Raw genomic sequence first — 25,347 nt, forward strand, 5'->3', positions numbered from 1 at the left:
TTAATAGCTTAAAATTGCATGAAAACTTTTGGAATAGCCTATATTATTATATATATGTTATATATAAAACTATGGAAAATATACATTATTATACATTATATATGTATAAATAGTTATTGTAAGATCAAATAATGGTTTTGTTTTTTAAAGGAACCAGGGAAATATGTATAGAAGTAGATAGAGATTGTAGCTAAAGGGGGGGGGGACAATCTTGTATTTGTTTTGTATATACTTGGTTATTTATTTATCTGTGTGCATGTTCCCTTGATATATTGCTCCCACTCCAGAATGAAAGCTCCTTGAAAATGGCTACTGTTTCATTCATTTCTTTATAGCTCCAATACCTAGCACACAGTGTCTGGTACTTTTTGGTTGTTCAGTTGTTTCAGTCACATGTGATTCTTCATGACCCCATTTGGGGTTTCCTTGGCAGAGATATTGAAGTAGTCTGCCATTTCCTTCTCTAGCTCATTTTACAGATGAGGAAACAGAGGCAAACAGACCTTTGCTCAAGTTCACATAGCTAGGAAGTATCTAAGCCACCTAGATAGCCTGATACAATGGAAAAGCATTGGCTTTTCAAGCAGAAGCCCTGGGTTCAGATTTCAGCTGTGTTCTTTATTTGGGTTGTGACTTGGGGCAAGTTAGTCTTTCTTGAACTCATTATCCTTTTCAGACAAGTAAGTCAATGGAATAAATAACCTCCAAAGGACATTCCTTCCCTAGTGACTTGAGGTTTTAGGGAATAAGCATTTATTTAGTTCTTATCACCTATCAGGCATTGAGCTAAGCCTTTTACAAATATCTCCTTTGATCTTTCCAACAATCTTGAGAGGTAGGTGTTATTAATATCCCCATTTTACAGATGAGGAAGTTGAGACAAACAGAGATAAAGTGGCTCTCCTAGGGTTACATAGCTAATAAGTGAATAAAGTCAAATTTGAATTCAGATCTTCAGAACTGCTGGCCTATCCATTGTATCACCAACTGCCTTCTAGGTCTGGTTGTATTATAATTCTAATTTGAAATGTAAATTTGGATAAATTACATATCCCCTATGGGCTTTATTTTCTTCACCTATCAAATAGAATCACAACATTTAGAGCTGGGAGAGGTTTTAGAACGGGTCTAGTCCAACCATTTCATTTTACAGATGAAGAAACTGAGGGTCAGAGGAAGGGACTTGCTCAAGGTCACACAGCCAGCAGGTGTGGCTAAATTTCTATTCCTAATTTAGTGTACTCTTTTTTTTTTTCTATATCAGGAAATTTCCTAGGTGTTCTTGCTATGAGATATTGGAAGAAAACAAAAGATATGCAAGAAACCCAGTAAATAAATATGAAATAATAAACAATTCTTTCTAAAAACACGAATCTGTGTGCCACTGGTCCCTGCAAATCCTAAAAAAGAGCTGGAATCTTTTGGGGAAAGATTCCTTACCTTAAATAAACTTGTGCCTTCCAGTCCTCTGGGCTGTGGGTCCATGGGGAGGAAGGAGTTGGAGGAGAGAGAGGAGGAATTTTTCACTTTGAGCCCAACTTTAATCCCTATCTCAGAGAACAGAACTCAGCCTAGACCAGAAGACTCCAGGTCTTGCTGTTGCAGGCATTACTTTTGGAAAACAGGGTCACTTTGGAGCTCTCCCTTCAGCGTCTTAGAATGTCTATTTATGCATTGCTCTCATTGTATTCCCAGGCAGTTAAGCAATCTGAGGTTGGGTTTGTTTTATTTTGTTTTTTTCAAAGAGGAGTTAATCCTAAACTGTGGAAAATCCATTTCTACTAGGTTTTGGAACCAAAGCTAGTATTCTTCCCGCCGGGCTCACCAAGAGGGGTTCGACTGAGCTTATGGCGATGATTTTTACCTTCCCTAAATTCAAGGACTGTTGGTTTTTAGGAAGGCACCACAGCACAGGGATGGAGCGAGAAGCAGGAAAGATCGAGAGGACGGATAATATACCCACCCACAATCAGAGACTGTCAGAACAAATCAGTCTCATTAGTCAGGTTTGAACCAATCCTACACCTAAGCCTCTGCACTCTCTCCCTTCTTCTCTCAGGTCATCTTCTTGCCTTCCTTTCTGCTCTCTCTCTCCATTTTCTCTCTGTTCTTTCTCTCGTCTCACTTCTTATCCTTTTTTCTTCCTCAGTCACTTTCTCTCTTTTTCTCTCCCGCTCTGTCTCGGGAGTGGGGAGGTTGGGGGTGGGGGAGAGGGACCTAACTCCTGGGCGTACAGCTAGCCTCACGGCGCTGTCATTGGGCGGCTTCCTCGGCTGGCCCAGCCTCTCTGCGTTCTCATTGGGCGGCCCCCCTAGCCCAGCCCTGTTTTCCTGGAAAGTTCTTGGAAATCTATCAAAGGTATTTCCTTTCTCCAACTCTGGTTAACTGCGGGCCAAGGACTCACAGCCCTAGCCATCAGCCTTAAGTGCTCCCATCGCTTTAGCTACTAGGTCCTAGGGAATCGCCTTGCCCAGGCTCTTTCTTTCTTTCTTTCTTTCTTTGCAGTCCTCCTTGCCTCATTCCTTCCCTCCCTCGCCTCTCCGACCCGGGCGCGCTGTCAGGTCCCCTGGGGAGGGAGCCTGCCTCTCACTGAGGGGCCACAAGTCCCTGGGGCAGCTCGACAGCCTAGCTTCGAGGTCCTCTCAGTGCCCGGAACTCTATTTATACAACAGAGTATCTCTTTTTCTTTTTTCTATCGGTCGGAACAGTGATGTGAATACAATATAATTCCCGGAATCCACCGCTTCCTGGAATAGATTAAAAGAGGCAAACAAAAGATTAGTCAGTGGTGTGTTTCCACCTCCCCCTTCCTCCCCCTCCCCCGCCTCTCCCCCTGCCCCGACTCATTCTCTTTCCTTCCCCTCCAGCTCATTTCAACGAGCTGCAGCCACAGGATAGGTCTTGTCTTCTGGGCTCCGGAATCCTCTTGCTCATTTGATCCTGGACCCGCTGCCAGGCTGGCGGTGCTGAACCTCTGGCCGGGCCTGGGAGCCTGAGTTCTCTGGGACGGAGAAAGAAGGTGATCGGACGGTTCTGCTCAGCTCCTCGAGGCTGATTGCGGGAATCCTTGGCTCCTGGGTCCTTTTCCTATAGCTGGCTCTAGGGAGGAGGCCAAAAAACAAGGAGCCCCGGCTAGCCCTGACCCATCACCACGAGCCCCACGCCCTGCTGAAGTTGGAGTTGCTGAACCCGGGGCTGACCATTGTCCGGGTTGTTTCCCGGAGCGCCAAAGGAACGGGCTATCTTTCCGCCACCCATCTCTCGCTTCGGACCAGGACCGAAGAGAGAGCGAGAGAAAGGACTCAGGGGGAGACGGCGGCTGGCCTCCCTGAAGCCCGACGGGACATGATCTTCTGCATCCAGGGGTAAGAGACATCCCATCCCACCTCGTCTGTATGTGTATACCCGCCATTCTCGCTTCTATCTTCAATACCCATCTCCCTCCCAGCCCCTCGCCCCACACCGCACAAGTCTGTCAGCACTCGGGGAAGTCCCAGCCAGTGTCTGTAGGGTTGAAGGCTCCAGGGTCACAGGTCCCTTCCAGCTCGGATAGACCAAGCTAGGAAGGTGTTTGCTCACTCCCAACCGGGCTGATAGCTGAGAGCGGAGATAGGAAAGGCATGGATAGCAAACAATGCTGTCAGCTCCTCTTGATCCAGTCCATACATATAGTGATAGAGACTTTTCCAGAACTTAGGAGAGGTGGGTTTCTGAGAAAGGCCGAGAGGAAGAAGGAAAGGCAAACGAAGAAACACTCCAGAAAACAATAAGGATCCTAAGTAGATTTGAAGGACGCTTAGAGAAGTCCCACCTCAGAAGAAAGAGATGGAACTCGCATAAACCCCTCCTATTTCCTGATCCCTTAAAAATTCCCATTCCCCTATTTTTCCTGCCGAAATGGGCTCTGGTCTGGTGGGAAAACCTTTAACCAATGTCCTTAGTGCTGCGTGGGTAGTGGAAGATGCCCTGGCCTGGGAGTCAGAACTCAACAGTTTTTACTGAGTAAACTTGGGCAAGGTCTGTCTGTCCTTGAGCCTTAGTTTCCCCATCTGTAAAAGGAGGGAGTAGGACCAGATGTCTTCCTAGATCCTTTCCAGCTGTGATCTTCTAGGCTTTCAAATACTCCTTAGTAGACTCTCATAAAGTTTATCACCCTAGCCCAGACCTCTTTGGTGGTAATTTGTCATTATCATCCCTGAAGAAAGAAAGCCAGTGAGGTTCTTCTCGGTAGGCTGCTCTAGCAAGATTCTCCCATGGAAGGAGGAAAATGGGCTTTAGATTTTGCCATTTCCTATCTCTCAAAGCCAAGTCTTTCTTAACCTTTTCCCAGCTGGTTCCCCTTCCTTTACCTATTTCCTCGGCCCCTCTCTGGAATTTTTTTTTAAAATTCAGAACAAACATCAACAAAGAAGGGCAAATTTGGAGAGTATAAAACCAAACCTCCAGACTTCTTGGTCTGCTTATCTGACTTCTGATGCCCAGGTCTCCTTCCTACTCTTCCTAATCCCATCATCTAGCAGGCTGCCCTCCCTTTTGCACTAACTTGTCCTTTCTTGAACTGAGAACTTCCTTGTAAAGGGAAAGAGTTAAGCAGAAATCCAAGGAAGGCAAGGAAAGCTAGAGTTTGGAGGGGGGGGGGGATCATCAGCTGCTTCTCCTTAAAACTTTTTTGCCCCATAAAAAGTAGGAAAAGGAATGAGAAATAGGAGTGAGAAATAAGAGGAAGGGCTTTCTCTTCTCTCTCCCTTCCTCTCTCCCTCCCTATTTTCCGTCTCCCTTCTTTTTCTTCTTTATTTCCTCCCCCCTTCTTTCTATTCTTCCCTCACACTATCTTTCCTTTGCCCTCATATCTTCCTTTTCCTTCTCCTATCTTCTTTGTCTCCTTTCTTTCTCCTTCCTTTTCCCCTACTTATTCTTTTCTTCCTCCTATTCTTCATCTTTCCTTCCTCCCTCACTCCTTGCCATCTCTTCACTCTTACTCCCTCTCTCATTCTTTCCTCATTCTCTCTTCATCCTCATCACTTCTGGACATCAGGGAGAGACTGATGGTAGAGATCAGTGATTTTAGTTCCCATGACCATTTCTTCTAACCTTAATGGCCCCTTCCTTTCATAACTAACCTAGCTCAACCAAACTCTGGTTCTTCCCCCGCTCCAAGTAAATAATCTAGACCTCTATTTATCTGCCTTGGCTTTTTCTTGACTCCTGGGCAGGTTGCTGGCATGCTGGGCTTCAGGTTTTACTGTACTTTGTTCCATGTTTCATGCTTGGCAGGAAGCACACTCGAGGGCAGGCTGGTAGCCTGACTCCCTTTGAGCTTTGAGCTCTTCTTTGGGCCCCTTGTTTTGCCCTGTCACTTTCTAAACTGCATTGGAGGGGAACCAGTTGCCCATTTTCTTGCCTGCTCCTTTCCCCCTCCTCATTCTCAAGTACCTCTGCCTACCTTTGAATGGAACACAATTCTCATTCATCCTCTACCCCCCACCCCAAACTTTCCCAAACCCACTTCCATTCCTTTCCAGAAACTAAGTACACAGCTAGACATTCTTTCGTTAGGCTCATAGTGTCAATCTGCAGCTTTAAAAGATCATAGGACTTAGAGCTAACAGATCATATAGTCCAATCCTGACATTTTGTATGGGGGAGGGGAGGATCTACTTGCCCAAGGTCACACCAGTAGGAAGTGTCCAAAGTGGGATTAGAGCCCATGCCTTCTCATTTCCAAACTAATGTTCCTCCCGTCACACAAGACTGGCTCTGTCTCTGGAGAGAATCTCAATAGCCAACACAAATCAACTGCTAAACGTAAAACACAGGAGCATGATTATACCTACATATTTGCACATATACCCATACTTTAAGATAAACAGGTATGCAGACACCTAATACTCCAGTACAAACCCATGACTGTATTTAATAGGAGCCTATAGAGTTGTGTAGTAGGTTCATGGTGGAAGGACATATCTGGGGTGGGTATGTCTGTCAAAGGCCTTCCCCCATTAGGATGTCAGCTTCTTAGAGGAATGTAGCAGGACGGACAGAGGGATAGGCGAGAGGCAGGCCCTGTGCCCAAAGCTCAGCATAGTATGAATAACAGAAGAAGCCTTAGAGATAGAAGAGACTTACACATGTGTGTTTTGTGTGTGTGTGTACATGTCTAATGCCACCACTACAGTGAATCTTTCATTATAGAAAGGAGAATTAGTGAGGAAAAGCATAGTTAAGTCCATTCCAAGGTATTCTCTAATTCCCAGAATACCCTTCTTTCTGGGTCTTATCTTCTCCCCCACTTCCTACTCCCAAATAAAACCATCACTTGGAATTCCAGAACTCCTCATTCTCCTTTTTGGCCTTTCCTTCTCCTTTCTCTTTCTACATCTTTGTTAGACTGCCAGTATGGAGAAGTAGAAAGAGTTGGAATCAGGACAGACCTGGATTCAAATCCTACCCCTAATACATGCTGTGTAATTACAAGCAAATGCTTTTAACTCCCTGAGCCAAAGTTTTCTTCTCCTGTAAAATCGGCATGGTAATAACAGCTATGCTTACCATCTGACCCCCACTGGGGTTGTTTAAGGATCAAATGAGCTGAGATGGACAGAGAGATAGGCAGATAGATGGAAAGATATAGGATGATGGAGGGATAAAGAAAGAAGGAAAAGAAAGGAAGGAAGTACTTTGCAAAACTTACAGTGCAATAAAAATGTGAGCTGTGAATTTACTCTTTCCCCCTTCTCATAGAATCCTGTGTCAGAACTGGAAGAAATTTTTAGAGATCTGATCCAGAATCTTATTTTTACAGAGGGAGAAATTGAAGCCCACAGAGAGAAGGGCCTTACCTAATACCACAGCAAAACAGTGACAGTGACAGAAATGGAACCCAGGCTTCTTGACTCCCAAAGTAATGATATTTTCAAAAATTATTATTATTTTAGTTAGAGCCAGTTGGTGGCAGTGTGAATAGAACACTGAGCTTGGAGTAAGAAAGACCAGAGTTCAAAGCCATCCTCAGATACTTACTAGCTATGTGATCCTAGGCAAATCACCTGAAATCTATTTGTCTCAGTTTCACCAACTGTGAAAATAAGAGTAATAAATAATAGCACCTACTTCCCAGGGTTGTTGTGAGGATCCATTGAGATGACAATTATAAAAATACTTAGCCTGGCACAAAGTAGGTGCTAGTCAAACACTTATTCCTTCCCTCTTAATAAACGTTTTTTCACCCACCCATTCTGCACCCCCCTCCCATGTGCATGCATGCGCATACACACATACACAGAGAGAGAGACAGAGAGAGAGAGAGAGAGAGAGAGAGAGAGAGAGAGAGAGAGAGAGAAAACCCTGGCAATAGTCATTGTCAAGCAAAATAAATTTCCACATTGGCCATTTCCAAAAATATATTTCTCTTTCTGCATCTTGAGTCCATTACCCAAAGGTCATTTGCTTCATCACTGGTCCACTGGAATGTTGTTTGGGTCATTGCATTGATCATCTAAGGCTGCCAAACCAGAGTTCCTTTGAGGACTTTGAAATACCTCCTGCATCTTCTTCCCTCCTCTCCCTCCGCCCTCCTCTAACTCTGTTGAATTCCATTTTTGTTTTCACTCCCACAATGAGGCTGAGACCAAGTTGGTAGGCTGGCCAGGTGACCAGTTCCTCAGTGAACTGGGAGTGTCACAAGAGGAAGGCACAAGCTAAGCTGAGAGCATAGAAGTGATACTAAGATTTGGTCACCTGAGTTCATTCTCCCAGCAAGGGCTGCTCATACATCTCTTCTTGGTTGCCAGGGCTTTCTCTTTGAGGCTTGGAACTGGGCTGGAGCCTGATTTTGAACACTGGCAGGCTCTTCTTTTGAAAAGCCCGTTCATAAGCATTGTCTTAGTCCAGTATCCCAACAACCTTTCGAGGAAGTCAGAACAGGCATGATTATTACAAAAGCTACTCTGATATAGCAGATAAAGTGTTGGGCTTGCGAGTGAATGAGACTTGAGCACACAAAAACTGCCTCTGACACTTACTAGCTTTGTAACACTGGGCCAAGTCGCTTAATCTGAGTCTCAGTTTCTTCATTGGCATGATGGATAAAATAATACCTGTAGTACCTATCGTACAAGGTTGTGAGGCTCAGGTAAGAGAATACATGTAATAAAGGGCTTTGTATTTTTTAACATAGTTATTAGCTGCCAAATGTTAAGAGTTTCTCTGAAGAAAAGTATACCTGTGTGAGTTCAGGGGAAGGGGCAGCAAGGGGGTACCACAAGCACTAGGTGGCGTGCTTAGAATCTTAGAGGCATTAGAGGAATGAGCAATCATATGAAAATGATGGGGGAGTAATGGGTGACAAAAGTCTTGATGAACTTACATTAAGGGTTGGGCATGTCATCAGTGATGAAAGGAGGAGGAGGGTGAGATGTGGAGAGACATGAGGCTGAAGGGGGAGGAAACAAGGGAGTCAGTCTTTGGGGTCTTCCATTCACAAAGGGCATCTTTTCTTCCAGACCCCATCCTTTACTGGAAGAAGAGAGGATTGGCAGGTTGACACTAGCTGGGCTAACTGTAGGATTACCAGAACCTGTCATGCAGCCCCTATCTGTGACCTCCTTCCAAGAGGAGGAAGAGGCACCACCCTTGACTGAGAATGAGTTGCCTCAAGTTCGTGATCCCGAGGAAGACCTGTTATGCATTGCCAAGACCTTCACCTACTTGCGGGAATCTGGTGAGTGGTCCCCTCCCCAGGGACGTGGACATCAGACATTCATTTATTGAGAGCTCAGTCGGGAAGAACTCTGACCTGAGGTTAGGGGCAGTCAGAAGAAGGAGAATGAAACAGTTTCTGTCTAGGGAGACACCTGAGTGAGGGCTAGAAACTTTCCTACCCTCAGAGATCTCTGAGACAGAAGAAGGTGATCAAGCCCCAAGCCTCAGGGAGGCCCTATTCTAATGGGGATGGAGGAGGAAGAGAAGATGCTCAGGGAAAATGTCCTTAATCTTTCCATATGTTGCTATAGAAAGTATCTGAAATATTCCAAATCTTCTCTCTCTTCTCTTTCTGCTCTGGAAATGATACCTCACAGGACTCTTATGGGGAAAATGCTTTAAACCTTAAAGCACTATAGAAATGGGAATTATTAACAATGACAACGATGCCTCTTTCTCCTCCCTATCCATGAGATGAAATCTTTGCTGCTTCCCTGGAATGGTCTCCCTTTCTCTGGGTGAGTGAGTGACTCTGTGAGTAGTATTTCACATTAATGGCATTGCTTCTCCTTGCTTTTGGCCATCAGGTTGGTACTGGGGATCTCTCACAGCATTTGAGGCCAAGCAACATCTTCAGAAGATGCCTGAAGGTACCTTCCTTGTGCGGGACAGTACTCACCCCAGCTATCTGTTCACACTTTCTGTCAAGACCAACAGGGGCCCCACCAACGTTCGCATAGAATATGCTGACAGCAAGTTCCGACTGGATTCAAACTGTCTGTCCAAGCCACGGATTTTGGCATTCCCAGATGTGGTCAGCCTCATCCAGCATTATGTCACATCTTGCACAACTGATGGCAAGAATGACACCCCTTATCCACCCCCCGCCTCACTTTTGCCCACCCACAAGGACACAGTTCCCAACACGGCAGCAGTGGCAGCTGTCCACCTGAAACTCATCCAGCCTTTTGTCCGCAAGAACAGTGCCCCTAGCCTACAACACTTATGCCGGCTCACCATTAACAAGCTCACTGCTGAAGTTGACCAGCTGCCTCTGCCCAAGCGGATAGGGGACTATCTCAGGCAGTACCCTTTCCAGCTCTGAGGCAGAACCGGAGACCATCTGTCTTGGCAGACCTGGGAAGACCAGGAAGCCACCTCATGATTTGTCCTCTTACAGAAACCCTAGTCAACAAGACAGACCTCACAATTCCAACAGGTGTGGATTATGGTAACTACCTTTTGAGGACTGGGAATGCTCCTTTCCCTCTCCTTCTCTCCTAATTTCTGCCCATCCCTATGGGGAGCAAGGTGCTTGGTCTGTGTCTGCAGACCTCGGGACCTAAGACCAGGATGAGAGTAACTATGCCTAAAGTTTCTGGGGGCCAAACCAGGGCCATAGGACTTGGGTCCTGCCTCTATTTATTTTCCTGGCCTCTTCTTCCTGGCCATATCAGAGAGACTATGGGGTTATCGTATTCCATCTCTGCTGTGCCAGGACGTGGGACCACCGCAAACTCAGATTAGGGTTCCTCTCTGACTTAGTTACACATGTGCCAACTATCTGAACCAGAAGGTCTTGGCTCCTTCTCAGTCTCAGGCAACAGGCCAGAACAAAGAAATTCACCACCTATACTCAGCCTTCTCCAAAGACAGGCAGTCAAACCTGCTTACCACATACCACCCCCATCCACAACTCCACCCCCAGTGAACACTACCTGACTGGTCAAGCTTGCCAATGAATGTTTATCACCGGGAAGGAGGCAGCAGAAATTCTCTTCTCTTCCCTTACCGTCCTTCCTTTTCCACTGGAATTACCAATCCTGATATTCCATGAACCTCATGCTCATCAAAAATGTCTGAGAAAGAGGGAAGGATGGAAGGCCATGGAAGAGAAGAAGAGGGGCCCTCTGGCCTGAGGCCAAAAGTGACCCAAATGTTTTTTCAGTATTTATTTATTTATTCTTTTTGTTTGTTTGTTTTTGGTTCAATAATATGAGAGCAGGGCCTAGATTCAGCAAGCTGGCCTCAACCTGTTTCAGGTACCTGCTGCTCTGATCTTCAGGTCTCTCCAATATGTCCTAGAGATCTATTTCTTATTTGTTTCCTCTGATGTGGCAAGTTCTTTTTCTTAAATGAAGCCTAACCTAACCAGTGCCAGTAAATGATGCTCCCCACCTTCCCACCTTGAGCACCAATTCCCTATTTCCCTTATCCTCTGTAAGGTGTCTTCCCCACAGGGTTAGAAGGCCCTTACCTCCATGGAGCTGAATTCAGTTAGGGTTGAGAGCCCTCTATTCCATTCTGGCCCACCCACCTGAATCTCAGAAGAAATTTTGCACACTCCCACACAGTGCCCTAGTCCTCTCCCAAGGCCCCGGAGGCTGGAGTGGCAAGCTGTCTTCTTGAATGTTAATGATTGAGTGGCTTGAGGGACAGGGATTTTCAGGGTTTTTTTCCCCCTGTGTCCAGTGGATGGGAGGGGAGTGGGTGTGCAGCAGGGGTGGTTGTATTTGAATAGTTCACCTATGACTGTAACCTCATTTCCCTTTCCTTAGGGACCCTGCGAAGGTGATTTACCTTAGTCACACAGAGAGAAATGTAGATCTGATTTACAAAGAAACTTTTTAAAATAATAATAATTATTGTAATAAATTCATCATTGTAGTAGTCTCCGTTTCTACTGGAATTCAGATGGGATGGGATGGGGAGAACGGGTGGGGGTTGGGGTTAGGGACTAGAAACCAAACCCTATAAGCATCATTTAGAGGATCTGGGAATATTTAACCTGGTGAGAAGAAGGAATGGAGGGTGGAGATGTGTTTTGGTCTCTTTCTTCAAATGTCTGAAGGGTTTTCATGTGGAACAGGGAACAAACTTGTCCTATATGGCCAAGAAGTGCAGGACAAAGATCAATGGGTAAAAGATTCAAAGGTCCATTGAATATAAGGACCCACTTTCTAATCATTAAAGCTATCAGGTAATGGAATAGGCTGCTTTTTGAGATAACAAGTTTCCCATCATGGGAGTTATTTGGAATTGACACGGGGGATGTAGTAGAGGTCATTCCCCTATTGGTTAATCTCTTTGGCTTCTTCCAGTCCTAGAATTCTCTCATGTGTGGCCCAGGGCTGGAGAGAAAATAGGCCTTTCAGACCTAGATCTTGCCTTTTAGGAAGCCCACAATCTTGTAGGGGGAATAAGATTTACATCCTTGAAATGACAATATAAGAATAGGTGGGATTAGGGCCATAAGGAACATATACTGAGTGTACTGGGTAACATTGGATCTGTGCGGCTAGGTGGCACGGTGGATAGAGTGACAGGCCAGAAGGCAAGAAGACTTGAATTCAAATATAGCCTCCGATGTTTACTATCTATGTGACCCCGGGCAAGTCATTTAACCCTGTTTGCCTCAGTTTCCTCATCTGTAAAATGAACTGAAGGAAATGGCAAACCACTCCAGTATCTTTGCCAAGAAAACCCCAAGGGGGCAGTTGGGTGACTCAGTGGATTGAGAGCCAGGCCCAGAGACAGGAGGTCCTGGATTCAAATTTGACCTCAGACACTTCCTAGCTGTGTGACCCTGAACAAGTTATTTAATCTCCATTGCCTAGCCTTTACCATTGTAATTACCAAATTACAGTACTGATTCTAAGATGGAAGGTAAGGGTTTAAAAAAAACCCACAACCCTCTCAATATATCCAATAAAACCCCAAATGGGGTTATGAAGAGTCAGACATGACTAAAACAACTGAATAATAACAGCAACAACAGAAATCTTGGGCGCTTGATGCCAGGAGAGGCTGGGAAAGACCTCCTACAGAAGCTAGAATCTATCTTGAGGAAAGCCAGGGAGTCTTAAAAGGCAGAAATGAAGAGAAAGAGTAATCCAGATGGGGGATCATAGCTAGCACAAAGGCATGTGTGAGATCCAGCAAGCCAGCTAGGATGAATGGGCCACTGAATACATAGAGGGGAATAATGTAAGAAGTTGAGAAAGAAAGGAAGGTCCCATGCTTTTAAGGCCCTTAAATGCCAAAGGAGTCCCCAAAGTCCAGTTTTAAGTTATTACAGCTTAAAAGTCAGGAATAATCAGCTGGAAACATCCAATAGGTAGTTGGTAATTGAACTTTATGAGGAAGATTAGAGGTAGGAATAGATATAGGAATCATCTGCATAGAATATCGAATCCATAGGAGCTGATGGGATCACCAAATATATAATTTCCATTGCAAATAGAAGAGGACCTAGCACAGAGCTACACTCGTATTTAGTAGATACGGCATGGATAAAGACCCAACAAAGGAGACTGAGGAGTGATCCAATAGGTAGTGGGAAATCTAAGAGTGCAGTGTCATGAAAACCTAGAAAGGAGAGAATATCCAAGAAGAGAAGGTATTGACAATAGCAAATGCTGCAGAGAAGTCAAGAAGGATGGGGGGGGGGGGGTGTTAAGAAAAGACTATAAGGGGACAGCTGGGTGGCTCAGTGGATTGAGAGCCAGGCCTAGAGACGGGAGGTCCTAGGTTCAAATATGGCCTCAGACACTTCCTAGCTGTGTGACCCTGGGCAAGTCACTTGACCCCCATTGCCTGCCCTTACCGCTCTTCTAACTAGGAGCCAATACACAGTATTGACTCCAAGACGGAAGGTAAGGGTTAAGCAAAAAAAAAAAAAAAAGACTATAAGATTAAAGAGCTTAAAGATCATTTGGCTATTGCGATAGTCCAGATAGGGTGGGATGAGAGCATGGGTGAAGGAAGTAAACTCATAAACTACATTGGATGGAGTGCCAGACCTGGAGTCGGGAGGACCTGGGTTAAAATCTGGCCTCAGATGCTTCCTAGCTGTATGACTATGGGCAAGTCACTTAACCCTATTTACATAGCCCTTGCCCTTCTGTCTTAGAATTGTGACTAATACAGAAGGCAAGAGTTAAAAAACACAAAAATTCAAGATCAGTGATTGGGGAATGAGGGACATTATAATCAAAAAATGATTGCACTTAGTTCTATACATGCCAAACCCAATGCTGGAGACCCCTCTCTGTATCAACTCATGGTCCTGATCAGAGCCATTGATAGTCAGCCTTCCACCAGTCACAATCTAATTCTGGAAAGGTCTTCCTCCATATGTGGTCCTTTATATCTTGGGTTTGGCAGGTATCTCTGGGTAATTCCTCTGCTCTGTAGTGGAAACAGCTCCTGTTCCTCTCTTCCAGACCTGAGGCACTGAGGAGCTAAAGGCAAGGCCAGACTGCTCCTTGGTCCTTGTGGTATTTTGTTTTAAAAATTCAACTTTATTTTATTTTCACAAAGATCCACTTTCTCTTCTTCCCATTTCCCCCACACTCTCATTAAGGAAAGAAAAACATTATGTATAGTCAAGCAAAACAAATTCCCACATTGGCCATGTTCGACAACAACAAAAGTTTTAGTCTGCACTCAAATTCCATTACCTTTGCATAAGAAGGTTGTCAGCATGTTTTTCTACGAGTCCCTTGGAATCATGAATGTTCTTTACCTTGATTAGAGTTCTTAGGTCTTTCAGAGATATTTATCCTTATAATGCAGTTGTTATTGTATACATTGTCCTCTTGGTTCTCCTCATTTCAATCTATTATTTCACATGTCTTCCCAGGTTTCTCTGAAACCATCGCCTTCATCATTTTCTTGTGGTGCAGTAGCATCCTGTCTCATCCATATAGCCATTCCCCAAACTGACATTAGCCTTACAGTGTTAGAAAGAACAGGACCACTGAACTTGCCGGATAAAAAAGAAAACTCAGAAAATTCTCTTCATCCTCATGGTGGTAAATGCTTTTTCTCCTACCAGATTCTTCAGTTTCCCTGTAATTCACCCTTCCCTTTCTCTATCTTTCCCTAGGGCTTTCCATGAGTTCATGGGACTTATAAGAGCCTTGGACTATAGTTTTGGATCTGGAAAGAGCTTTAAATGGCATCTATTCAAAGCCTTTTACTATGTAGATGAACATCTTGAAGGGATCTCTAAGACAATTTAGAGGTCATGGGCCTCAGTTCCCGTCTTTGTAAAATGATATGATCTCTGGGATCAATACTGCCATCCAGTTTTCTAAGGGTTCTTTTAATACTGAGGTTCTTTGACTTTTAACTATCAAAGAATAGTACACTGAGCCTGGAGTCAGGAAAACCCACGTTCAATTCCAGCCTGAGACACTTAGTAGTTGTAAAATCCTGAGCAACTGACTTAATTTCTGTTGGCCTCAGTTTCTTCAACTGTATAATGGGATCAATCTCTCAGGGGTATTGTGACAATCAAATGAAATAATATTTGTAAAAAGTACTTAGTACTACATAGTAGGCACTTAATAAATGATTATTCCCTTCCTAATCCTGGGACCAAGAAACCTCCGGAGTGGCATTCAGATTAACCTGTTTTACAAGTTTTAATAGCTTCAAGTTTTGTTTGAAATCAGTCATTGGCACTGGATGTTAACCCCATGATGTTGGGTGTGGCTCAGTTCTCCCTTTATCAGGGTGTGGAGGGAGCAATATATATGCATGCAAGTTGTCTCTCCTTAAAGTTTTTTTTTAATCCATTTCTGTATCAGTGTGTATAATATTCATTACTCCCTCTTACCTCTGAGACCTTTATTTACATTTACTTTATAGTTTATCAAACATCCTTCTCCCAAGAGTCCTCTGAAGCAGGTAGTGATAATATGCCTAGTCCTGAATTTTAGAGGAGGGGAATGAGATCCATAAAAATAAAATGACTTGCCCAGGGTTGCACAGCTGGTGAAATTCATGCTTGTGGCTCTTGAGCCCAAGACTAGGATTGTTGCCAACACAACCTCTTCTCAAATATCCAGGAGTCCAAGAGCAAAGGTGAGACAGGTATGAAGTAAGACCCAGGCTACCTCCTCTGATGTTTTTCCCCTCCTTGAATTTGTAGCATTTTCAAATAATTTTTTTATTTCCCTTTTCTCCTTCTCTCCTCAGTCTGTGACAAACAGACTCTGAATTCGAGAGACATTGAGGCTTAGAGAGAGGAAAAAACTGGCTTGTGATCTCACAGCCATTTGGAGATATGACCAGAACCATCTATCTCAATGTTGAACCCAGAACCCTTTCTGCCCATCGCCCATGATAGCTAGAACATTGTCTTGGAGCAGTGTTCCTGAATTCTTGGGCAGTATCCTTCGTCCATAAAACTTTAGGGCCAAAAGAGTTCTTCAAGATGCTCTAATGTAGTACTCTTATTTTACTTTTTGGAAAACTGAGGATCAGAATGAGTCTCAATGACTTGCCCAAAGTCACACAGTGAGTTAGTAGTGGAAGCTGGTCCAGGACTCCAGTCTCCTAAATCTCAGGCTGATGTCATCTGCACCATCCCATACTATCTCATTATTTATTTTTATTGATCTGATTGCCCTAATCAGCATTGTAGAATGTCAGAGCTGGAAGGGGCAGGAAAGACAATCTAGCTCAGTCACTTTCTTTTATAGATGAGAAACTAGAGGCTCCAAAAGAGTGAGGAATTTGCCTAAAGTGACAGCTAAGGTCAAGTGACAATGGTAATATGATAGACATTATTCTAGGTATAGCCTATATGCCCCATCAAGTTAAGTACAGATCAGACCCAAATGAGAGACAGTTTGCCTCTGAACACATTTCTCTTCCCCAACCCAGCATCTTGTCCAACTGCCTATTCAACTGGGGGATAAGGGATTCATTCTGCATGCTATTCCTCTTATGGGGCAGAAGGTACCAGGCTGGTGAGCAGGAGCCAGTCCAGGCCAGATGCCTGTAGGGGATGCCCCGAAGGGAACATTGCTAGGTATGATCATAAAAGGGCTAAAAGCCTGCAATATAATAATAATTCTCATCCTGGACTGGGTCACTACTACCACTTCCTGAATTTTACTTCCTATCCTGGGCTTGACAACCATTTTTCTTAGAAGTTGCCACTGTGGTCTTTCCAGGCCTGAAGTTTTATGTAATGCAATTATTCCCCTTAAAGAGTGTTCTGAGGAGTAACATGAACTCCACTATCTTTATTCTTCCTCTGTCTCTTTTCAATTTCCCCAGATTTCACATCCTTTAGTTTCCCCTGCTTCCCAGGAATAAAGCTAACTGTAGTTGAATGAAAACTCATACTGGTTCCTGGTATCTGCTGAGGAAATTGGAGCCTGTCTTTCCTTTTTGAGAGATGAATTTCTTTAAATTAAAACCTTTTTTTTTCACTTTCTTTTTTCAAGTAGGCCCCTTATTCTTATCCCCTTGCCTCCCCACTCCACACACACAAATTAAAAAAAAGAGAGAAGAAAATCTTTAAAACAAATAGGTATAAGAAATGCAAATCAAAACAACTCTGAGGTACCACCTTGCACCTAGCAGACTGGCTAATATGACAGCAAAGGAAAAGTAATAAATGTTGGAGGGGATGTGGCAAAATTGGGACATTAATACTCTGCTGGTGGAGTTGTGAATTGATCCAACCATTCTGGATGGGCAATTTGGAATTATGGCCAAAGGGTTTTAAATGACTGCCTGTCCTTTGATGCAGCCATACCACTGATGAGTCTGTACCCCAAAGAGATCAAAGGGAAAAATACTTGTACAAACACATTTATAGTCACATTCTTTGTGGTGACAAAAAAATGGAAAATGAGGGGATGCCCTTTGATTGGGGAATGGCTGAACAAATTGTGGTATCTGTTGGTAACAGAATATTATTGTGCTGAAAGGATTAAAGAACTGGAGGAATTCCATGTGAACTGGAACAACCTCCAAGAACTGATGCAGAGTGAAAGGAGCAGAACCAGGAAAACATTGTACACAGAGACGGATACACTGTGGCACATCCATTGTAATGGACTTCTGTACTAGTGGCAATGCATTGACTCAAGACATTTCTGAGGTACTTATGAGAAAGAACGCTATCCACCATCCAGAGAAAAAACTGTGGGTGTAGAAACACAGAAGAAAAAACATTTCCTTGATTACACAATTTGATGGGGATATGATTGGGGATGTAGACTCTAAATGATCATTCTATTGCAAATATCAATAATATGGAAATAATATGGAAATAGGTCTTGATCAATGATATATGTAAAACACAGTTGAATTGCTTGTTGGCTATGGGAGAGGGGGATGAGAGGAGGGAAAGAATACGAATCATGTAACCATGGAAAAATATTCTAAATTAATTTAATAAATTAGTAAATTTTAAAAATAGGTATAGTCAAATAAATCCTTCCATTGTCCAAAAAATGTATTTCTCATTCTGCATATGGAATCCATCACTTCAATGAATGGCTTAATTATCAGCCCTCTGGAATCATGATTGATAATTACATTTATCAGAGTTCTTAGATCTGAAAATGTTTTTTTTCTTTATGTTGTCATTATTGTATGAATTGTTCTCTTGATTCTGCTCTTTTCACTTAGCATCAGTTCTTACAAATCTTCTCAGGTTTCTCTGAAACCATCCCCTCCATCATTTCTTAAAGCACAATAATATTTCATGGTATTCATATGTTATAACTTGTTTGGTCATTCCCCAATTGGTGGGTACCCCTTTTATTTCTAATTCTTTGCTACTACAAATATAAATATTATAATTACAATAAATATTTTTTAACAAATGGATCATTTTATATTTCTTTTAATGTCTTTGGAGACATGGGCATATTAGCAGTATCTTTCAATGAAAGTTTAGTGATTTGGGGCATATCACAGTGAATTGGTGGCATAATTCCAAATGTTTTTTTCCAAAACAGGTGGACCAATTCACAACTCCATCAACAGTGAAATAGTGTGTTTGTGTTCTAGTAGCCTCTCCAGCATTTGTCATTTTCCTTTTCTGATTATCCGATTGATCTGAGGTGGAAGCTATGAATTAATTTAATTTCCATCTCTTTATCAGTAATTAGGAGCATTTTCTTTATTTAGCAGTTGATAGCTTGGATTCTTCCTTAGAAAACTGCTTCTTAATATGTTTTAACAATTTTTTAAAAACCCTTACCTTCCATCTTAGATTCAATACTATGTATTGGTTCTAAGGCAGAAGTATGGTAAGGGCTAGGCAATGGTGGGGTGGGGGGGGAGCTTGTCAAGTGACTTGCCCAGAGTCACACAGCTAGGAAGTGTCTGAGACCAGATTTGAATCTAGGACCTCCCGTTCTAGGCCTGGCTCTCAATCCACTGAGCCACCCAGCTGCCTCCATGTTTTTGACAATTTATCAATGGAGGAATACTTTTTATTGTCATTCATATTTATATACACATACTTACATACATAGACATACAATATGTATGTATATATATCTTGAAAATTAGGTCTTTATCGAGGAATTTGTTGCAATTTTTTTCTCCAATTAACTTTTTCCCTTTGAATTTTAACTACAATAATGTTGTTTGTATAAAAACATTAAACTTCTATATAATCAAAATTACCCATTAATCCTTTCTAATCTACTCTGTTCCTTGTCTGGTTAGGAAGGCAATTTTTGTCTTGATCTTCTAACCTTTCATGGTGTCTCTTTTAGTGTCTAAATCACATATCCTTTTGTAGTTTATCTTATGGTATGATACGTTGATCTAAACCAGTGATGGGCAAACTATGACCTGCCGGCCAGATGCAGGCCCCCTGAAATGTTCTATCCTGCCGCTGGACATTATTCCTGATGAATACAATGAGTAGGATATAATACAATGAAACTTCAAAAGAGTTGCCTTAGAAACAGACTGACAGATGAGCATTTCCTTTCCTTTGACCCTCTCTTTAAAAAGTTTGCCCATCACTGGCCAAATTTCTGCACAATTTTTTATTGCCTTCTAGTATTTTTTTCTACCCAGCAATTTTTAGGAATTAATGATTTTTTATCCCAATAGCTAGAGTCCTTAGTTTGTTAAACATTAGGCTTCTAAGTTTATTCATCTCTTTTTGTTGTACACCTAATTTTTTCCACTGATTGATCTCTCTGTTTCTTAATTGTTTCCAAATTATTTTGATGATTATTGCTTTGTAGTATAACTTGAGATCTGATACTGCTAGACTCCTTGCAGTCTCACATTTTTTACTTTCCCTTGAGATTTTTCATCTTTTGTTCCTTTGGATGAGTTTTGTTACTTTTTTTTAAGTAGCTAAAATAATCATTTGGTAGTTTGATTCAGATGTCATTGAATAAGTAAATTAATTTAAGTAATTTAAGTAAGTATTTTTATTACATTGGTTCAGTCTACCTATAAACGATTAACCAATCTCCAATTATTTATATCCGTCTTATTTTCTTTAAGGATTTCATCATTATAGGTATGTAACTCTTAGGCATATTTTCATAGGTAATTTCCCAAGGATTTTAAACATTCTGTGGCTATTTAAAATGGAATTTCTCTTTCTCTCTTCCTGCTGAGTTTTGTTTGTAATATACAGAAATGCTGATGATTTATATGGATTTATCTTATATTCTACAGCTTGCTGAAGTTGACTTTCTAGGGTTCTCAAAATAAGTCACATCATTTGCAGAAAATAATTATTTTGTTTCCTCTTTGCCTCTTGTTTGTTCTCTGTTTTCTTTTCTTGCCTTCTTATTATAGCTAGCATTTCTGTCACTATTTCAAATAATAATGGCAGCAATGGATATTTTTGCTTTAATCCTAATCTTACTGATAAACTCTAGTTTACCTCCATTATATTTAATGCTGACTATTGGTTTTAGCTAGAAAATACTCATCATATTAAGGAGTCCATTTAAGATTATATTAAAACTTTTTAAACAAATTTAGATGTATTTTGCCAAATGCTTTTTTTCTGAATCCACTGAGATAATTTTTAAATTTTTGTTACTGTTATTAATATGGTTTACTACTACTACTACTACTACTAGTAGTAGTAGTAGTTAACATTTACATAGCATTTACTATGTTCTAGGTACTGTGTTAAGTGCTTTGCAGATATCTCAATTGATTCTCAGGACAGTCCTGAAAGGTGGGTACTATTATGATCCCCATTTTACATTTGAGGAAAATGAGACAAATAAAGGTTGTGACTTGCCCAGCATCTCACAGCTAGTAAATGTCTGAAGTTGGTTTTGAACTCCAGTCTTCCTGACCCCAGACCCAGTGTTCTATCCATTGGGTTTATCAACTGGTGAAAAATTGGCTGATATGGCCCATTTCAGCCTCTTGATAGAGTGATACTGTTAGAGTTAAATTTTCTACTTCTCTATTTTTCACTCCAATATGGCATTGAGGCGGCACACTGAGACTGTCCCTGCTAATTTCTTCTCCTCTTCTCCTCTTCTAAGTAACAATAAATTCATTAAAACTATCTCTCCAGGGGATGACACTCTACTTCAATTTTCCCTTGCATTTACAATATGCTTATAATTTTCCAAATATTGAATTAATCCTATATTTTGTTTATAAATCCAACCTGGTCACAGCACCTAATTTTTTTTTTTTAACCCTTACCTTCTGTCTTAGAGTCAATACTATGTATTGGCTCCAAGGCAGAAGAGTGGTAAGGGTAGGCAATGGGGGTTAAGTGACTTGCCCAGGGTCACATAGTTGGGAAGTGTCTGAGGCTGGATTTGAACCTAGGACCTCCCATCTCTAGGTCTGGCTCTCAATCCACTGAGCTACCCAGCTGCCCCAGCACCTAATGTTTTTGATATGTTGCTTTATCCTCCTTGTTAATATTTCATTCATAATTTTTCTGTTGATATTCATTAGGAATATTGGTGTATAGTTTTCTTTTTCTGTTTTGACTCTCCCTAGTTTGGTTCATGTCTTTTTCCAAGCCAAGGAGAAACTAAAGAAGAAAGAACATCTAAGAGTTGTATAAGGATTCTTGAAAAGGGGTTGTTCTTGATGTTCTCTCCTACCTAGATAGGAGAACAAAGATTTGGGGCAGAAGTTGACTTTCTAGTGTTCTCTAGATATCAGGAAGACCTTCCTAGAAGAAAGAGTTGTTAAAAAGGATGGAGGGAGCAGACTCTGGGGTCTGTATAAAACAGAATGGAGCCTCATGTGTCTGAGATTTGGTTAGTTTGAGGAATGATGCTGAAGTCACAGTGTTGATCCCTGTTTGATGCAGTGGGATTCATTCTATTCCCCTAGTCCCAGAATGTGACCTAACCTTAGTCCCAGACTGAGCTCTAGGCCTTTTCACTGACAGTACGAACTTGACTCTCTAGTCTTCTTTGCCAGCACTTTAGCTGATGGTGTGGTTCAGCACTAAAATGAGTGAATAGGAAAATCTCAGGAGATTGAGGGAAGTCTTTCAGGTTTGTTTAAGGAGTCAGGGGCGGGGAGAGTTGGAGCCGATAGAGCAAGGACATCCAAAAGGAGAGGGTAGGGAGTGTGGCAAAAGGCAGGCTCCGGGACCCCAGCCCAAGTGGACACTGCCTAGGCACATAAGCTAACTTCTCTAGGAAAATTAAGGCGAATTCTCTGGAGAACTGGGCGGAGGCTGAGGGAAGGAGAAGACACTGAACCCTAGAGCTTCTTAATTAAGGGTGGGGATTCTCAGGAGCAGAGAGCTAAGTAAGCTCAGGCTTTTAATATCAGTCCTCTCCATCTCCCTTCTCCCAGAGATTGGTTTTCCAGGGAATTGCCCTTCCTCTCTCAGTTCTCTTCCCACGAAGAAGTTCAGTTCCAAGAACTGGGGCCCAGCCTTTTGGGGCGGGGCGGGCTCCGGGCAGAGCGAAGAGTGCAAAGAGGAAGTTAATTTTAAACCAAATAGCCCGTGGTGGCCGCTTCTTAGGAACTCATTGCGCAACGGCGCTCTATCACAGTCCTGGAGCCAGGTCCAGCTGGCGTAGAGAAGGCGTCTGGGAACCACTCAGCTGCTAGGGGGAGCCTGGGGCGCGGAGACCTGGAGAGAGGGCACAGGGATCAGGGCGGGTGGGAAAATCCCTTTCCATGGGAGCTCAAGATCAAGGGGGACTCCACTTTCTCAACACCTCCATTCTCCTTCCCCGTCCCCAGGGTGAGTCCTGTAGGGCTCATCTCAAACTGAGATCCTTCTGAAATCTAAGAATTTGCTTCAGCCTAGGATTAGAGAAACCTGGGTGAGAACTAGTGGGTGTGACTTTGTATTTTTATTTTAAAAAATAATTAACGCGTTAAAGAGAGTTCACAGAGTTCAGAGGATCCTAGGTGTATGTATAGAAGTGGAAAGGGCTTTACAGTCATAGTTGTAAAAAGACGTGTGTGCCCTTGGGCAAGTCACTAACTTCTCTAGGTCTCCTCTGTTAAATGGGAGGGTTGGACTAGATGACCCCTGAAGTTCCACACAGCTCAGTATCTATAATCTTTAAACTCCCTTATTTTACAGATGAGGACAAAGAGACCTAGAAAGATTAGTGACTTGCCCAAAGTCACACAACACGGAGATTCAAGCTTTTCACTATCTGCTTTCATCCCCAGCCACATCCATGAAGCTTTCACTTCACAATGATTTCTTCTTCTTCTGGCCTTCATGTGATTAGTGCTTCTACCAACTAAATTTCCATCTTTTGAAACTTAATCAAATAATATCCTATAATAATAATGATATTAGTAGCTAGCATTTGCATAGATCTTTAAGATCTACAGAGTACTTTACAAAATCATCTCATTTTGACCTCACCACAATCCTGGGAGGCAGATGTAATTATTATTCCCATTTTCCAGATGATGAAACTGAGACAGAGGTTAAGTGACTTGAGGAAGATGGCACAGTTAGGGATTAGGGCAGGATTTAAACTCAGGTCTACTTGAACTCCATATGTAATTCTCTACAGAAGCAATAAAATGCCAATGGCTTCCATTTCTATAATGGATGTTTACAAAACACTTTTCCTCCCTGAAAATAAATATTTATCATTATGATAGATAATGTATAAATAAGTATCTACCCCATTTGACAGCAGAAGAATAAAAGGCCCAGGAAATTTAGGGACTTAAACTAAGGACACATTGTTAAGTATAAGAAACAAGACTTTGGGCTTTCTTGCTACTTTTGCTCTTGCCTCAGTAATATTTATTACCTATAACATTGCAATATACACTTTTGATTATTTTCATGGTTTTCACTTACATTATTGGAGTCATCTTTCTTGGTTCTGCTTACTTCACTCTGCATCAGATCATACAGATTTTCGCCCATACTTTTCTGCATTCATCACATTTGCCTTTTGTAATACCATAATAATATTCTGTTACATTCATTTACCACAAGCTGTATAGTTTTTTTCCAACTGATGGACATCTACTTTGTTTCCATTTCTTTGCTAACACACACACAAAAATATGCTGCTACAAACATCTTGACACATTTAGGGACTTTCTCCTTATCATGACTTCCTTCGGATATGTCTAGAAATGTAGTATCGCTTTATTTGTATAATTACAAATTGCTTTCCAGAATGATTGTACTGATTCCCAACTTTATCAACCATGCACTGGTGTACTCACAACTCCTCCAATGATGACTGTTCACATTTATTATAATCTTTGCCAATTTGCAGGGTATGAGATAAGACCTCAGAGTTGTTTTCTCTTTTAAGAGAATTGTAATTTCTCTTATGGTGACTGGGTACCTTATTTCACATGCTGTTAGTATTTAATATGTTGTTCTTTTATATGTTGTTAATAGTTTGCAATTCTTCTTTTGAGAACTATTCTATTGAGAACTTTGATCAGATTTCACCACAACCTTGGGCATTCGGGGAATGAACTTTGGCCATATATAGGGGGCTCCAAAAGTCTTAGTGTAAACTTTTGAGACCCCCTGTATATTGATTTTTTTTAATCATCTTGATACCAAATCCTTATCAGAGAATTTGATACAAAGATTTTTTCCCATTCAACCACTTTCCTTCTTATTCTAGGTGCATTAATTTTATTTGTGCAGAAGCTTTTCAGTTTCACATAATCCAAGTTATCTATTTTAGGTCTGTCTATGCTTGTATGTTGTAGAGTTTCTGGCTATTATGCGTCAAGCAAATACAAAAAAAGCAAGAGTTATAATCATATTATGACAAAGGAAAAACAAACATTCATGCCACAAAAAGGGATAAATAAAAAAAGTGATTATGTTGTAATGAACCATAAATAACAAAAAATTAAATATTAAACTCATATGTTCCCATCAGCATATAAATTCATAAAAGAAAAATTAAATGAACTATAAGAAGTGATACACAGTAATATAAGAGTGACAGGAGATTTTACTATCCTTCTCAGATTTGGCTAAGTTCAACAGAAAGATAAGCAAAGGAAGAATATAGATGAGCAAATTGCTAGAGAAACGAGGGCTAACAGGCTTATAGCATCTTCTAAGTGGGATTGTCAAAGAATATACTTTTTTTTCTTAGTACCACATGAAACTTTTATAAAAATTGACCTTGTATTAGGGCACAAAGATGTTGCAAACAAATGTGAAAAGGCAGACATAGTAAAAACATTCTTTACAAACCAATAAAATAGTAATCCTTTCAGGAGGCATGAACAAAAATCACAGACCCAAATGAAATTCTAAATAATGAATAAATACAAGAAAAATCATAGAAATAATAATTACATGAAAGAAAATTATAATGATGAAATAACATACCACAATTTCTGGAATGGAGCTAATTTTGTCCTGGGGAAAAATCATATTCA

At 41.6% G+C, this 25,347-nt stretch overlaps 1 protein-coding gene across 1 annotated transcript; it reads left to right on the forward strand.

Annotated features, from left to right (window-relative positions):
* Nucleotides 1-2,146: 2,146 nt before the first annotated feature.
* Nucleotides 2,147-11,370, forward strand: CISH (cytokine inducible SH2 containing protein). Its single transcript, XM_044675940.1, has 3 exons — nucleotides 2,147-3,365; nucleotides 8,502-8,719; nucleotides 9,288-11,370. Exons 1-3 carry the CDS (start codon nucleotides 3,346-3,348, stop codon nucleotides 9,803-9,805), a joined length of 756 nt encoding a protein of 251 aa, XP_044531875.1. The 5' UTR covers nucleotides 2,147-3,345; the 3' UTR covers nucleotides 9,806-11,370.
* The last annotated feature ends 13,977 nt before the right edge of the window (nucleotides 11,371-25,347 follow it).

This window comes from Gracilinanus agilis, chromosome 1 (genome assembly GCF_016433145.1).
Source record: "Gracilinanus agilis isolate LMUSP501 chromosome 1, AgileGrace, whole genome shotgun sequence".
Lineage (NCBI taxonomy): Eukaryota > Metazoa > Chordata > Mammalia > Didelphimorphia > Didelphidae > Gracilinanus > Gracilinanus agilis.

Bases quoted from the DNA above. Each gene is read 5' to 3' on its own strand.
- CISH (XM_044675940.1), top strand. From the start codon at position 3,346: ATGATCTTCTGCATCCAGGG. The intron at 3,366-8,501 runs GTAAGAGACATC...CTTTTCTTCCAG, and splicing joins ATGATCTTCTGCATCCAGGG to ACCCCATCCTTTACTGGAAG. The intron at 8,720-9,287 runs GTGAGTGGTCCC...TTTGGCCATCAG, and splicing joins CACCTACTTGCGGGAATCTG to GTTGGTACTGGGGATCTCTC.